This window comes from Epinephelus fuscoguttatus, linkage group LG11, assembly GCF_011397635.1.
Source record: "Epinephelus fuscoguttatus linkage group LG11, E.fuscoguttatus.final_Chr_v1".
NCBI classification, from domain to species: Eukaryota; Metazoa; Chordata; class Actinopteri; order Perciformes; family Serranidae; genus Epinephelus; species Epinephelus fuscoguttatus.
The window spans coordinates 16,712,366-16,727,851 of NC_064762.1; the positions used below are offsets into that span (position 1 = coordinate 16,712,366).

General features: G+C 41.5%; 1 protein-coding gene across 1 annotated transcript; it reads right to left on the reverse strand.

The window, feature by feature from the left end:
- Positions 1-1,470: 1,470 nt before the first annotated feature.
- On the reverse strand, positions 1,471-15,474 carry ak9 (adenylate kinase 9). Its single transcript, XM_049589379.1, has 37 exons — positions 15,325-15,474; positions 15,036-15,133; positions 13,992-14,055; positions 13,855-13,907; positions 13,646-13,742; positions 13,396-13,508; positions 13,101-13,253; positions 12,905-13,027; positions 12,480-12,554; positions 12,182-12,283; positions 11,880-12,019; positions 11,477-11,799; positions 11,282-11,302; positions 10,833-10,951; positions 10,107-10,254; positions 9,900-9,996; positions 9,713-9,795; positions 9,550-9,609; positions 9,212-9,406; positions 8,814-8,950; positions 7,912-8,118; positions 7,551-7,826; positions 7,305-7,423; positions 6,540-6,759; positions 6,361-6,414; positions 6,061-6,273; positions 5,090-5,308; positions 4,727-4,943; positions 4,442-4,643; positions 4,111-4,257; positions 3,759-3,976; positions 3,132-3,328; positions 2,809-2,978; positions 2,488-2,586; positions 2,231-2,333; positions 2,016-2,130; positions 1,471-1,892 (listed from the first exon to the last, which is right to left on the reverse strand). The coding sequence occupies exons 1-37, from the start codon at positions 15,338-15,340 to the stop codon at positions 1,684-1,686; spliced, it is 5,202 nt and encodes a 1,733-aa protein (XP_049445336.1). The 5' UTR covers positions 15,341-15,474; the 3' UTR covers positions 1,471-1,683.
- Positions 15,475-15,486: the final 12 nt, after the last annotated feature.

Consider the following 15,486-nt stretch of genomic DNA (forward strand, 5'->3'; position numbering starts at 1 on the left):
GAGTTGTATTTGAAGTCTGCTGTGTACAGTGTGAACAGGAATGGAGCCAGGACAGTCTCCTGTGGAGCCCCCGTGCTGCTCATTAATGTCTCAGAAGCACAGTTCCCCAACCTGACATACTGTGGCCTTCCTGTCAGGTAATCTGTGATCCAGGAGATAAAGGATCATATGATTAATGCATAATGTCTGGGCAGTACAACCCTTACACTGTACCACCAATGATTTACAGTGCCTTCTTTTTTACTGTTAACATAAATTAATATTAACCATATGCTAATGTGAAAGTAAGTATGACATTTGTTGTGACTATGTGTGCATGTTGCAACTGCAGCCTAATCTGAAAGTGCTGTTTATTTGGTTGTGTAAATTCTCATTTTTTATTAATTCTCAGTTTATTTAATCTGAGAATTCAGTTTATTTAACTTTAGTTATTCTTCAGTCCTATTGTGAATGTGTGTGTGTGTGTGTGTGTGTGTGTGTGTGTGTGTGTGTGTGTGTGGCCACCACCACACAAACATAATATTTACATTTGTATTCATAACGTTGATATTAAAGTTAAATCCATGAAACGTTAGCATTATAACTTAGTGATATTATTGTAGGCTTTTAACTAACTTCTGAGTTTTACAGTAGCCTATAAAGTCGTGGCGAGACAATTAAGTAGTCACTTATACCGTTACGATAAACATGTAACTGCACAAAATGCATATGTGTAAACGTACGTGTTTTTTAAGCTTTTATTTTTGTTTTAGCTCGGTCATATTTCCGGGATCGAGCGGCGATTAACCAACTTCCGGTTCTGACTTCCGGCATGGATTGGATGTATGGCGGCGCCTTGTCGGCCATCTTGACTGCAGCAAGGTACTCTTGGGCCCACCGTGCCCGCGCCTGTGCCCTTACGGCCCTTCACCAACCGTAAATACAGCAGCCCACAGGAAGCATGGCAGCGAGACACCGTGCTGCGTTCAGGACATGTAGGAATTTAGGAAGCTTCTTAATATGCTGCGTACATCTCACCCTTGAACTGTAGGATTTCGTCCTGTTCTTCTTTTTTTTTTTAAATATAAAATTCTTGATCGAACTTAATAGATAGAGACAAACAAGACACATTTTAAAGGTAATCAGGTTATCAGGTAACTTCTGCCTTAGGTTGAGCAAAGAAATATAAAATCACACCAGAAATAAAACAAAAATTAAAAAAAAAAATAAATTACATAGCCTGTTAATAAAACAAAAACACTAAAAACTCGTGGGAGATCTCAAAGCGTTCGTATAGCATGTATTTACTTTTTTTTATTGTAAATGTAGCCTCACCATTTTGATTTTGTTTACAGTCTAATTTGAATCTCGTTGAAATTGTTGGAGCACTGCAAAACTATATTTCCCTACAAGAAAATATATTACTCTGTTTATATTTCTCAACTATCAGAAAATTACCCATACACTTTATATTGTGTTATGTATCAATTTAATACAGTATCTACAAGCATATACAAGCTACATATAAGCATGATTAATGACCCAAGCAAAAGGCAGTCATCATGATAAAGTCTACTTTATTACATACAGCTCTTGATAAAATAAACTCTTACAGCAGGTTGCTTTTAACTGACTTTGTTATCACACAGTTCCTCACACATTATGAAACAGCCATCAGTAGCCAAGCTTTCAAAGCAGGCACAGCTACAGCACACTGTTGGCACCTGGCAAGTCTCCCAAGGCCAGGAACCTGTTGAGTTTGAACTCAAAGTCAATGGGACGTTCACTGGGAGGCCTGTAGGTCCCTCTCATTGTTGAGCTCAGGTAAGGAATCAGCGCACAGTTCTCTTCAAACAAGGCCAGCTTCTTTTTGTACTTCTGGCGGGTGTAGTCTGTGCTCTTGTGGTTGAAAGCTGTAAAATAAGAGACTTAATCCATTAGTACTTGACGTAATCAATCATCCTTATTATGTTCCTTATTCACACACAACATCCATTTTTTTTTTTTACCTAAGGTAACCTTGACATCGTGCTTACCTTTCAGATAGAAGGCCACATAGAGGAGTGAGGATTTTTGTATACTGAGGAAGGGATACTTTGGTTTGAGACACCCAACAGCTGTCATGGCCTTTATGACTGATACTGCCACACCCTATGAAAATAAGGCTTAACTTAAAGCAGGACAGACGTCACAGAGACTTCAGAAACATACCTATATTATATTAAATGGTGTGTTTGAGTGTATCTCTGACCTGTTCCAGGTAGCCCAACGTTGGAAGGGAGGTGAGAGGCACAGGTTCACAAAGAGGAGGGACTTTGCTGGGAAGCCTCTGGTCCCAGTAGGTTTCAGGAGTCCTTGACAGATAATATATCAACTCAAACTTTTACTCAATAGACTATTTATCATAGCCAAATGATACATTTCAGATTTTCAGATACCACTGACATGTAAAACTGAGTAAACCATGTAAAAAGAAACATTTCTGATAAATACAAAGAGACAACTCACCTCAAGAACTTGTCCTGTTTCTGCTTCGTCTCAAAAATGTAGATGTGTTCTCTGTATTCAACAGCATATTCCATTTTTCCTCGAACCAGGGCTTCGTACCTGAGGACAAATAAACCTTCTATGAATAGCAAACTATCTAAAGATCGCAGGCAGTACGGAAAAATATCAGGCAAAATTAAGTCCTATTGATATATTTATTCTATGTGTGGTGGCATGTAGTGTGACACTCTATAGGTCACAGTTTTCTCAACTTCACGGTCTTTTTGACTGATCATGTATAGAAGAGTTAGATTTAAACTTTTATTGAGGTGAATAGTGTACCTTTGCTTTCCATCCAGATAAGTGACCGGGCAGAAGCCCTTCATCTCAACTTGCTGCGGGAACCTGTCCTTCACCTGAATCTCAGTTAGCGGTCTCGGCAGCAGGTGGGGTTCTGGGAGAGTGTGTGGGCAGCCAGGAGGCACAAACTGATCAGGAGTAGTCAGGAACCGCTGGGTTCAGAGAGCAACGTTAGAATGTTGTTCGTCCGTCCGTTCAGTCACATATAATTTATTTGCATGTTAAATCTACTATTATAAATGTTTTGTTTATCTTGCATAATTTCCCAGTATGCCTTTGACATCTGTGTGCTCCACTACACTCACCTCCAGATGGTCTTCGCCACACATCTTGTAATAGAGCCCCGCATACTCTGCCACATGAGTTAAGGCTGCAGTTTCTGAGCAGTCCACCAGGTGGTGATGTAGAGCCAGGCAGACGGGGCAGTACTGACCGAACTGTCCAAGCCCACACTGCAGCTCCTTGGGTGTGATGCACAGTCTGTAGAGGCAAGCTGCTTGTCCTGGAAAATTGAAAAAACATGGGAAAGGATTCATTAATGCTCATCATTTTAAAGGGGAACTCAACCTGGGCCCTATTTCCTCATGTTTTTGTGCCTTAGTGACTAATGGAGATGACACATTTTGAAACTGGTTGAGTATTGAGAGAAAAAGAGTGCAGCTGGTTGTGACAACTTGCTCAGAGTGACCTACCAGCTGTGACAGACTACCATCTCCATAAATGTAGGTTGAAATAGAATAACTAATTCGGTCAGGTAGGAAATATTTACCAGACTGTTACTACCATCTCTAAATGTGGTTAAAAGTATAGACAGTATAGGCATGTCACCTTTAAAAATGAGTTTTCAATACATACAGTATTTCACAGGTTATTTTACATGAGGTGTAAGAAGTCTTGCTAAGATGATGTGTGGATAAGCCTCTTGTACTTACTACTGCGCGTCCTCTCCAGGTAGCTGTGGATATATTTCATGCTGATGCTGACCTCCTTTATAATTCTGTTCCAGATCCACCATTTGCTCTTTAAACCATCGATCGGGATCCAGTTCTGACACTGTTGTTGGAAGTGTTGCCTCACATACTCCATCTCCTGCTTGTAACAGGAGTTACGAACGTGGAGGATCTCGGAGCTGTCGTGCATCAGGTGAGGCCTGCAGTGGGAGGACAGAGGAGGGGCAGGACGCGTTTAATTACTTTAACTTTGAAGGTTTGCGATTTCAAGCAGTTCTCAGACTTGTAATTTCTGATGTGTATTTATAGTTGCCATTGATGTGAGTTCTCTCACTTGTCGGGTTTCATCTTGTCCACAAGGCCTCTCTTCTGCACCTCCACCGTGTCCAGCTCCAGCTCAACTACTATCATGGGGATAATGCTCTGAGACTCCATCAGCTCTGCCTGCTTAAGTGTCTTTGGAAAGCCATCTAACACGTACCTGGGATGCCAAACAAGTAAATATTGTCATCAAAAACACCCTGGAGCTGGAATTACACAGTAAGAATATAGTTTTTGTCTTTAAAAACAAAAAGCACATGTCGGTTATATTACGGTAAAAGAGCTTTTCAAGCCTTTATGTTAAATAATTCTCAGTAAATAAATGTAATACATGCCCTGCTTACCCTCGTGTGCTGCAAACCGAGCTCATAAGCACCACCTCCAGACACTGTATTGCCAGTTCATCAGGCACAGTGAGTCCCTGGGAAAGATGTTTTCTCATCTGGACAGCCAGATCAGTGTTCTCACGATCGTTAAGCACCATACGCATAACACCACCAATGGACAGACAGGCCAAACCATATTTCTGAGCAAACATCTGTGCCACTGGAGAGATAAAGGACAGTGTCAGAAATTAAGACTGAAAGAATCGAAAGAGGAGAAAGAGAAAGTGTAAAAGAAAAACTCACCAGTGGTTTTTCCAGATTTGGGCGGTCCAACGACAGCCATTTTGACAGGAAGGGACTGGGTGGGCTTTGGCTGCCTGAGGTATTTCAAGGGGTTCAGCATAAATATGTTGCGGTTTTCCTTAGATGCAAAGAAGTAGATGTACTGATGGAAAATCAGGGGATATGAGGTATTTAGAGGCCACTGGAGAGGCTGGATCAAATCTCTCTCTTTGTATTGCTGCAGAAGGAGGATAAAACAAGGTGACAACAGATGAACATGTCAGCACAAAAGAGAAAAAGTGTACTAATATCTTAAATAAAAATCATGGCCTCATCCCACAGACGTTAAAAAAGACACAGCAGCCATTCTTAAATTGCGCCTACCTGTACGGGATCCCAGCACCCAAAGGCGCTGTGGAGCTTATACGAGGAGAGCAGCAGCATATGTGCCAGCCTGTATGAGATGGGTTGGCATTGTTGGAAGAGTGACTCCCTGTTGGTCAGCAGGGGCTGGATTTTCTGGAGCAGCTGATGTTGCACAATGCGGAGCTTGCGAGATGCACTGATGGATACTTTGGGTATGTTTTGTTCACTCAGGAGCTCCTGATGATAGAAGAGCAGAGCAGACTTTATGAGCATAGATAGATAGTGTCAGATAACTTAAGGTAAAAAAAAAATAACACTTAAAAGGGACAGTAAGGATCTTTTGAGGTAGGGTTGTGTGAGGTACTTATGCATAATCAGTGTATTACATACAGTAGATGTCAGTCGGCACTGCCTGGGTTTGGAGAAGCAGGCTGCAGTCCGACATGGAAGCTAAGCTATGAAGAGCTGTGGAGTTGCCTGAGTCCAGACCTTAGAATCTGTCCCACTTAATAAAACTGTAAAACTGTAATATTGCTCTTTTCAAAGCGAGACTCCATTGAGAAAAACAATGATTTAACATCGCTCGACACAGGACCTGCCAATCTACTGCTGCCTCTGTCAGGTATTTTCTTTGTGTTATTGTGTGACTTAAATGGGTTAAACTCTGCCCCTCCATCCACAGCAGCATGCTGACTGCTTTGCTGTGAGTAGTACACTGACTATGGATAAGTACCTCATACAACCCCACTTCAAAAGATCCAAACTACCCCTTTAAATAATCAGATTTTGCAGTAACATCTAATGACAACAATTTGTTTCACTTATTACCGTGTCTCAGCCATGACTCAGACTATTGTAAAAGTAGTCTGAATCCTGACTGTGCCCAAAAGTAAATATTAAATAATAGCAGAAATTACGTGGGTGAGGGAACCAAATAGGCCCACACATGTCTGGCCAGTTGTTTGCCACTGGGTTTTGTGTCTTTGTACCATGACAGTAGTGAGACTGTTTTCATCCGTCACGTAACGTTCTGATATCTCCATCTCCAGCCTGTCAGACGCTGCCTCCTCAGTCTCCTCATTCTCCCTGTCTTCATCATCCTCTTCTAGAGGAAACTCTTCCTCCAGCGTGGCCTCTATCTCGTCCTCTATGTTGCCTACAGCTTCATCCTCTTCGTCTTCTTCATCCTCACGATATCTGAACTGATGAGTTGGAGAGACGAGGGAAAAGGGTTGAGCAGTGAGCAGTGATGAAAAGGGGATGAAAGTAGTTATAATCAGTTTGCTGACCTTTGTTTTGGCTTCCTTTGTGAGTTCGATCCTTCTCTTGGCAATGTTCTCCTCCTGTACCAAAGATAAAGCTATGATTGTGCCAGATACTCAAACAATATATAGACATTGTCAGGAGGACCGATGCATGACAATAAAGTTGGCAAAAAAATTATTCTACCAAGCCACCACTTGCTTACCCGATTCTTCTTTCGTAGATCGTGAAGGAGGTTCAGCTGTGTTTCACGGCGGTGGCGACGCTCGCGCCAGCTCTCCAGGTATGTCGGCAACAGACGCTTCTGAACATCTGTGACATCCACCGCCATGATTACTACAATGTCAGGGAAAAGGTGCCGCTGCAACATGTACTGCACGTCATTGGGGTTGTGAGGGAAGCCCTCCAAAATAAAACCTGTAGACCTGCAAGATGGAAAATATTAGGGTCAACAAATACCTTGGGCTGCCAAAACCATGCTACATGTAGGCAGTGTACGTTAATACACAAAAAATGAAAAGGCCTAAATAATGAATTTAGGTAAATAAAGTGTAAAATATGTTTGGAACTGTACATGTGTGAAAGGTCTGCATGTGAGCAAGAGGTGAGGGATGCAGTAAGGCAGCATGAGCGATTTAGAGATGTAATGATAATTTATTAAAGAAAAACTTTGACATTTTGAGTTGGACAAGAAGTTGCTAGTGGTTAGCTTAGTTAGCTGGCTAAAGTATCCACTTTTCCATTACATCAAATATAACACTCCTACAATAGTACATTAGCTTGCAGAGTACGCGCAAGCAGTTTAGGAAGGAAAAGCCAAGTTTCAGGGCTGAGGGTGGTATTAATTTTCTCATCTAACTCTCAGCAAGACAGCAAAGAAGCACATTTACCAAAATGTCAAACTTTTTGTTTACGGAGGGTAAGAGGAGGGGCAGGAAGTGTGTGCGTTTTTGTGTGTTTGTACAACTACTTGTATGGTTCTTGTTTCCAGTATGGAGTGATAAGCATATCCAGGATCTGTGGGGTCAGTTGATCTCCATCAGACAGGAAGGCTTTGATAGCCTTCTCTTCATCAGTCAGGACCACTTTCTGCAGTAGAAACACAAAATACAAAATAATTCAGTGGCAAAATTTCATAATTTACAACAGTTAAAAGCACCGAACACAATACAGGAAATCCTTCTTCAGAGAAAATGAAGCAGGATTGGAAGCCAACCTCCACGTCATTCATGTTGGCAGAGGTATCCTCCGTCTCGTCCTTGTTCTCCTGTCTGGCTTCTGCTATCTGAGCCTCCAAGTCCTCAGGAGACTCCTCTGAAGACTCTACCTCATCAGCACAAGGTACCCGCTTCTTTGTCTTGGCCATGATGAGCATCTGGAGTTGCTCCCTGAACTGAATATGGAAGATGCCAAGCTGCTGGGCAAGCCACTCACCGTGAGTTGTCTTACCTGACCCTCGGGTGCCGAGCAACAAGATCCGCAGGGCAGGAGGCTTGGAGAGAAGAAGATAAGAAACTTGTTAGGGATTTTAGTTTTACAGACTATGTCTTTTTCTTTCCCTTAATGACAACTTGTACCTTGAGAAGCTCCGTCTGTGCAACAAATTGTGCAGGGTTTTGATGGAAGGACTCCCTGGCTTCTAAGCTGGAGAAGTAAAAGGTCTTCTCACGGTACCTGGCTGCAATTTCATCTGTACAGGGCCGTAGGATGTTGTGGTTTTTTAGGGCCACAGGGCAGAAATGCTGGGTATCGCCTAATAATCTCTTGAATGCTGTGTCCCCCTGCTGCTTTCATTGAGAGAAACAATATGCGGTTTAAGGTCTGTTTATATATGTATCTTCAATTATCAATACGATTATACATTTGTAGTTTTAAGGGACAGTTATCCTCAAAACCAAAAACACATATTGTTCCTCTTACCTGTAGTGTTATTGATCAATCTGGATCGTTTTAGTGCCCAGTGTTGGAGATATTGGCCGTACCATCAATTGTATCACCACACAGAAGGAAGTGTGCATCTACTGCTAACTCAGCTAGCATCACTGAGCTAACTAACATTACAGCTCAACTTAGGAGGACGCCATCAAATCTTTCCATCTTGCACTGTCACAAGCATGAGCATCTCGTCCATGAGTAGATTTACACTTCCTTCAACATGGTGATGAGGTTGCCGGGTAAAGTTTGGTAGAAAGAAAATGGTCCCTACATGAAACTGATCACAACAAGGTATCTGGATTATCTTGAGTAACTGGGTCAAGACTTCTGGAAAGAGACAATGCTGTTGAGTTCAAATGTATTTTTTTGGTGCTTTGAAAGCTGAGATCCATGTAGTTCCATAATATTCAAGAGAAGACAGACATCTCTACGGCCGACATCTTCAACACTCTTGATTGATAAATGGCAGTACAGGTAAGAGAAAAAATATATTTGAATTTGGGTTGAGCTGTCTCTTTCAAGTCAAAAAGACTTGTTTACTAACGTCATCCTCCTCCTCCACTGCATCATTGTCACCGCTGCCTTCCTCGGCTCTCTCCAGCTCAGCTAAGGCCTCAAAATCCTCCACCTCCTTTTCCAGGTCCATTGCTGACAGTTCGGCGGACACATACTCAAAGGGTTCTGAAAATCAAGCATGTAAACCAGATTGGATTGGGATTTTTTCTCACAAAAAATGCCATCTAGTAGCATCTAGGAATAGTCACATTATTATATAAATCATTAAAAAATCTAGCATCACTTTAACAACGTTATTATTGTCATTATTATATTAGTGTTAGAATTAAATTGCTTGAATCCTGACTGGGCATTCTTACCCAATAAGAGACATGAGGTTTGTGGTGTGCGGTAAACAAGACTGATACTTCAAAGTGTTACACTCACTCTCCATCTGAAGGACCATCTCTCGGAGCAGCTCCTCGGGGCTTTTGTCGCCAATCTCCAGTACTGAGTGGGCGACAGTTAGAGTGGACTGCATTTGGCCCCATTCGGACTGAAACTGTTGCAGTTGTACTTTATAATCATTCATCTCTGGGCCGTCTGGATAACCCAAGTCCCAATGATCAGGCAGTACCACAGCTTGAGTTAGACAAAAAAGACAAAGTTTAAGATGAAGGGAAGGCATTGTTTCAGTTCAGTGCTGCTTTTAGGGTGATTACTTACAAACGCTTGTAAATAAAAAATGGGATTTGAAATGACAGAATGTGACAAAAATATCACACCTTCCTTTTCGAATGTGTCAGGATGTGCAGGGCTGGTGGTGTCACATTGTTCAGGATTTTCTACAAGGGAAATTAAGAAATGTTTTTAAAACAGCGCTGGTCAATTTCTACAGGATCAGGGAGCCTTTGTTAATTTAGGCTCCTTCAGAAAGAAAGACGGTACCTTCGGACTCCTCAGCAACTGTCTCTAGATTTGTTTGCTCTGCAGGCTTGGCCTCTGCCTCTGATTCTTTCTCCTTTTTGTTCCTTAAATGGAGAGGAATTAAGCACAAGAACCACAGCAGGTTCAACAGTCCATTTCAGATGTAACAACTCATAAAATTTGACAGCATCATTGCACCTGCACTCACAAGGCCTGCTTCTCCTTCTCAGGTTGTTCATCCTGCAATCTCTTCCTTACTGTTTCGTCCACACTCTCCTTGTTCATCTCATACAGTCTCTTTAAAACTGTTCAACACATTGAAGTCCAATAATACATGACAGAACTCTAGTATAGATTCAAGTGTATTAAATGAAATAACCACTTGTGTTTTATGCATTGTTTTTGTGTCTTATACCCTGATTGCTATCACTGTCTGTAAGACAGAAGAGGATGTCTGGCAGGATTCCAGCTTGTTGTAAGGCATCCATTTGGGAAAAGTTCTTGGGAAAGTTGTCAAGCACCCAGCCGGTCCTGACATTTGCACCAGTGTCAGCCTCTTCAGTCTGTAAGATACGTATTATTAGCAACACCACTGCAAACTGTTTATAGGTGTACTAATAAGGCTGGGTATCAGTATGTGATACATTTAAGGTATCGACTGAAATAACCAAGCACCAAGTAGAAGTGAAACTTCTCCAGTCAACGATATCTGAATTCAATTCCAGGTACCCAGTTCTAGAAACAAATAACCATGTATGTACGATTTTGCCCACAGACAATGGTAGCGACATGTGATTGGCCCACTACTTTATGCAGACTGTGGTGTGGTGAGGTCGAGCATGGCGTACTTGAAGAATGAAGTTGGCTGTTTGACGTGTCTGGATGCCATCAAAATGTTCAAAAGTATGGCCATACTACACACCTGTGGTGTCTTACATATCTGAATACTTCCATTCACATGAAGGGCATTGAATGAGGTAGGAAAAAAAGGTAAATGAAGTCCTCTATTGGTATTGGTACCACGTTAAGGGTACTGGTGTTGTAATTTTTTGACTGACACCCAGCCCTATGTGCTATACATCTCAGTCCCACTTCAAAAGCCCCAAAAATGCCGCTGCCATGTTTCAGTTTTGTGACATACCTCTTTAATATGCTTCTCCAGTACCTTAGCATACAGGCTGAGGGGAGATGTGCTCATATGTTTGGCTTTTTCCAGTGCAGAGAGCACTATGGCTTGTACCTCTGGGTGATCTTCTGTCACTGAGAACAGTAGAAAACATTTCCAGTCCAATCCATTTTATTTATAAAGCACAGTTTAAATAAACACAAAGGTTTCCAAAGTGCTGTACAGTAAAATAAACACAATAAAACATAATAAAAAGACAAAATACTACATAAAATCAACAACCTACGTGGTGTTAAAACCCAAAGAAAAGAGGTGCATTTGCACATAAATACATTACACACTGCCGCACTGAGCTCCAAAACTCTGGGGACACAGCATAGCTTGACCTGACTACAAGTTTTGATGTTGACAGTAAATGTGAAAGATTATTGCCATTTGTCGAGAGACAGAAAAAGATATCTTACCTTCTGCATTATCTGTTTCATCTGATAAAATAAGATGTTAGACATTAATTGTGTTTATTACAGTATAACTCACATGTTCAAATAATGATAAACACTGAAGGGTAGATGTGTATACATACAATATATACAATATATACAACTGTAAAGGTGATAAAGAACATCATCGTCAGCAAACAAAAGCAAAGCTTAACTTGCCTGAATTCTGTTTGCCATCCTGCTCCATCTTCATCTTAATTTTCTCTATAGCGACCTGTGTCGTCTCCTCTTTGATTTCGTCAAGCCTCTGCTGCTCAACCTTGGCCAGCACCGGCTGCACCAAAACCTCCATATCAAGCACCAATGCATTATAGTGCTGAGCTAGAAGCCTAGACAGAGTGCTCTTCCCTGCCTGTGGAGGTCCAATGATGGAAACTCTGCAAGGGGGCCTGGGCATCGGAGGAAGTAAGTACCGTCGGGGGTTTGTGACAAACTTCTGGTAGGCCTCCTGAGATGAGAGGATGTACAGTTTGTCCTGGAAGCTGGAGGGGGTTGAAATGAGAGTTCCATTTAAAGTTATCAGATAGATTTTTCACCTGGCCATAGCTTACAGATCACTCACCCCACACAAAATTCGGGCTTGCCAGGAATGAGCTTGCCCTCCTTCAGAGCAACAGGACAATTTCGACCCCAGCAACTCCTTCTCCATCTAAAGCCAGGGGTCACTGTCCTGGAGGAGGACATGATTCTCATCAGGTCGTCCTGGAAAAGAGATCGACTCAGGATTAAACAACTTCTAGTTAAATTTGGAGTGGAGGGAGTTTGGGCATCATAAACAATGTGCGTTTATAGCTCAAATGTAGGTTATTTCAAACACTGAAAAAAAAAAAAAAAAGAATATGAATATGGTCTATAATGGCGGACCGTGTTAATGTCCTCGGGCAATTCTTCATCATCAGTCTGGTGGAGTGGGATTGGAATGGAGGGCTGCTTTAATGCCATGGATCCAAGACGGGACATTACAGACTAGAGACAAAACAGTCAACAGAATAAAGTCAAACACACTCCATACAGCCAGCAACGGACTAACATTGCCTGCTAGTTAAAAACATACTATGGTGACAGAATCAATTCAACAACATATTCAAAGTTGTATTGTTTATTGTCTTGTTTATTAGCATGTATTTCCTGCAGATGGTTCATTGATCCCTGGTGACTTTACCGAGTGCAGCTCTTCAGGTGAGTTGTACCCATCCAGCTCCAACAGGTAGAGGGGGTTGTGGTGTGTGATATAGTCCTGAAAAATATATCAATTAATTTACAATTTACTGGCTCCAAGAAACTCAGGCTGTATCTCTGACAGCACTGATCCAAAGTTGACAAAGCTCATGAGGGTGATGAAATTTGGCTCTGCACTCTGGCATGTAAGAACAATAACTCTGATTACACCATCAGAGCTGTCTGAAAGTTATTACATAACTGCACATAATCCAAAGGTAAAGGTTATTATTCATATTGTGTGAGAAATTAATAACTTCATTTTAAATGATTAGCCTAAAAAATAGCTGTATTATCAGTGGAGTGACATGTTTACTTCTTAAGTAATGTGTGAGCCAATCAGACATTTTGGAGCCCTGGGTAACTCACCTCCAGTGGTCTGAGCATGGTGTCCTTGTACATTGTGATTCTAGAAAAAGCATTTCTGGCCGAATTCTCTGGTGTCCACACCATCTGGTCAATAATATCCTTCTGGAGTTCTTCTCCTCCGACCTACAAGCAAACAAAAAAGAAAAAAAAAGGTTAGGAAAGGTTTAACTCTGTGGCAAGATGTGTTTTCCCATACCTGCTCCTCCTCATCCTCGACTTCCTCATCCTTGTTCTCCCTCTTCTTGTTGAACACCTCCTCACGCTTCCACTGATCCCTGTTGTACAGCTGCCCTGTCTCTGGGTGCTGCTTTAGACCTGAAAGCCTGTGGATCAGGTCCTTGTCTGCACACTGGTGGAGTTAAATTCATAATCAAAACAACCTCAGATGCACAAACCTTCCTCGGAATACTTAAATTGCTGATTAAAATATTGCTTGAATCAGTTTCTGCTTGATGCAGTGCACACATCTAAATAAAGGAGATGTGGGTAACCTTGATGTTGATGATGAAATCAGGTGTTAGTTTGAGGTTTTTGATCATTTCAAGCTGCTCATGAATCTTCAGACGCTCTTCTGACATGAACGGTAGACAGCTGAGCACATACCCTATAATGCAACACGTGATATCAAGTGCAAGTGATTGGCAGAGCTCACACAGCAGTGTTTTGAATGACAGGCCTTGCAATCTGTGCAATTTGCAAACATGATCACTGTGCTAAAAGCAATTGAGCTACATGATTTACCATAGTGCTCCACATCTGGTGAGTTGAGTCTGTCAAGAATCAGCTGGAGCACCATGTCTTCTGGTACACTTCTCCCCTCAGATAAGATGTTCAAGAGCTAAACGGTCAGAAAAAGCAATTCATACACCATAAAATATATATGCAGAACACATGACGTATAAAAGGATCAGTTAACTTTTCTGTCCTGTGACATAGAAAATGATACTCACCTCTATGCCTTCCTTTGTTTTATTTCTAATGTGTGTGTTGAGCACATCTGTATCTGAAATATTTGTAAAAGCTGATGAGAAATATCTGAATTGTTTTGGAACAAGGACCGGAAATACAGTGAGTGTAGGCTACATACCATCAATTAAGATGCACTTCCAGGACTCTGCAATGTTTTGGGCCAAGGTGGATTTGCCAACACCCTGCCACAAAGAATGCCACAAAATTGATATGCAGTCACTGGGTCATGGAAGGTGTTGGGGAAAAATGGGTGTGCAGTGGTTTAATTGTGAGGGCTGGTGGCAGCACTCAGAGCACTGTCCACAATGTTAGTGATTAGGGAGGGATAACTTTTGTTTGGTATGCATTTTTAATTTCTCCTAACCATTTGGGATCAGTAGGACCTGATAACTATAAAAAACAAAATACTGTCAATGATAATTAAGTCCCAGTGTCCACAAATGAGACAGAAAGTAGGTCCAAATGCCCTCAAATGTGTTGCCATATCAAACTACAAACATTATTAATCATAAATAAATAAGTTTCAACCACAAAATGTTATCAGGTTTTGAACCTTGTCCTCCTTTGTGATGGGATCGGCTGCAGACTGACTTGGCAGAGATGGCTGCCATCTTGTTGTTACATGGATTAGTGTATTGTGCTCTTACTACCACTAAATGGTACAAAAAAGTGTCCACGAACAAGGACATCAGGTCTGACTTCAGCAGAATGAATTATAAGGACAAGTGTCCTCCTATGAGGACACAGAATCTCAGGGAGTTATAAGTTGTGGGTCAGAATAGCCAGAAAAGCATGCTGGCTTGCATACTGCAAAACCGGACCGGATGTAGTAGAACATCTTGGTATTTTTGACATAGGACATAGGACATAGCAAATCTTTTCTGGCATACTGTAAAGTATGGTTGTTGGGGACAGACCTTAAGCATATAGGTCTGTTCTAGCTCATAACTAGCTCATTATCTAAAGTGGGACATTTCATTTCTACATACAGGTAACGTATGTTCAAATCTTCACCTTTACCTTAGAGAGACCATATATGGAGGTGTGTGTGTGTGTGTGTGTGTGTGTGTGTGTGTGTGTGTGGCTACCTCTTGGAAACCATTTCTCATTGTGTTGTATTATGTGCGGGTGCTGACAAGTGTGTGTAAAGGAAACTAATTACCGGTCTTCCAACTATGATGAAGCAGGTGGGTTTGGCAAGAAGACTCTCTCTCTCGGCTTCATCTTCTATCAGGTTGTCCACGAAACGGTCTCCTTGAGCTTATTAAATTAAAATACACAGACACAATCAACAGCCATACACATAACAGGGAAAGACGTGGTTAAACCGTCAATTTCCTGTAACATATCTGCCGACCTAGCTAACTATTCAGCCGTTAACGTTAATTTTTAAATTATAAAAGTTAATTGGTCATAATTATATGCTGTCATTTCAACAGAAAGTCACTCACCGTTAGTTTGGGGCATTTTATATCCCGTTTTTAACCCGTTTAAACTTTTATCATCGTTCGTTCACAAGGATAACTACGCTACCTTTACATAACCTAACGTTAGCCGTAGCCGCACACGGTTACCATAGCAACTAACAAACTGGGAGAGCCTGGGGTCAGCTT

Coding starts and splice junctions, on each gene's coding strand:
- ak9 (XM_049589379.1), bottom strand. Junction 6,274..6,360: donor CAAAGGAAGCCAAAACAAAG/GTCAGCAAACTG, acceptor CCAACTCATCAG/TTCAGATATCGTGAGGATGA. Junction 2,979..3,131: donor GTGGCGAAGACCATCTGGAG/GTGAGTGTAGTG, acceptor CTCTGAACCCAG/CGGTTCCTGACTACTCCTGA.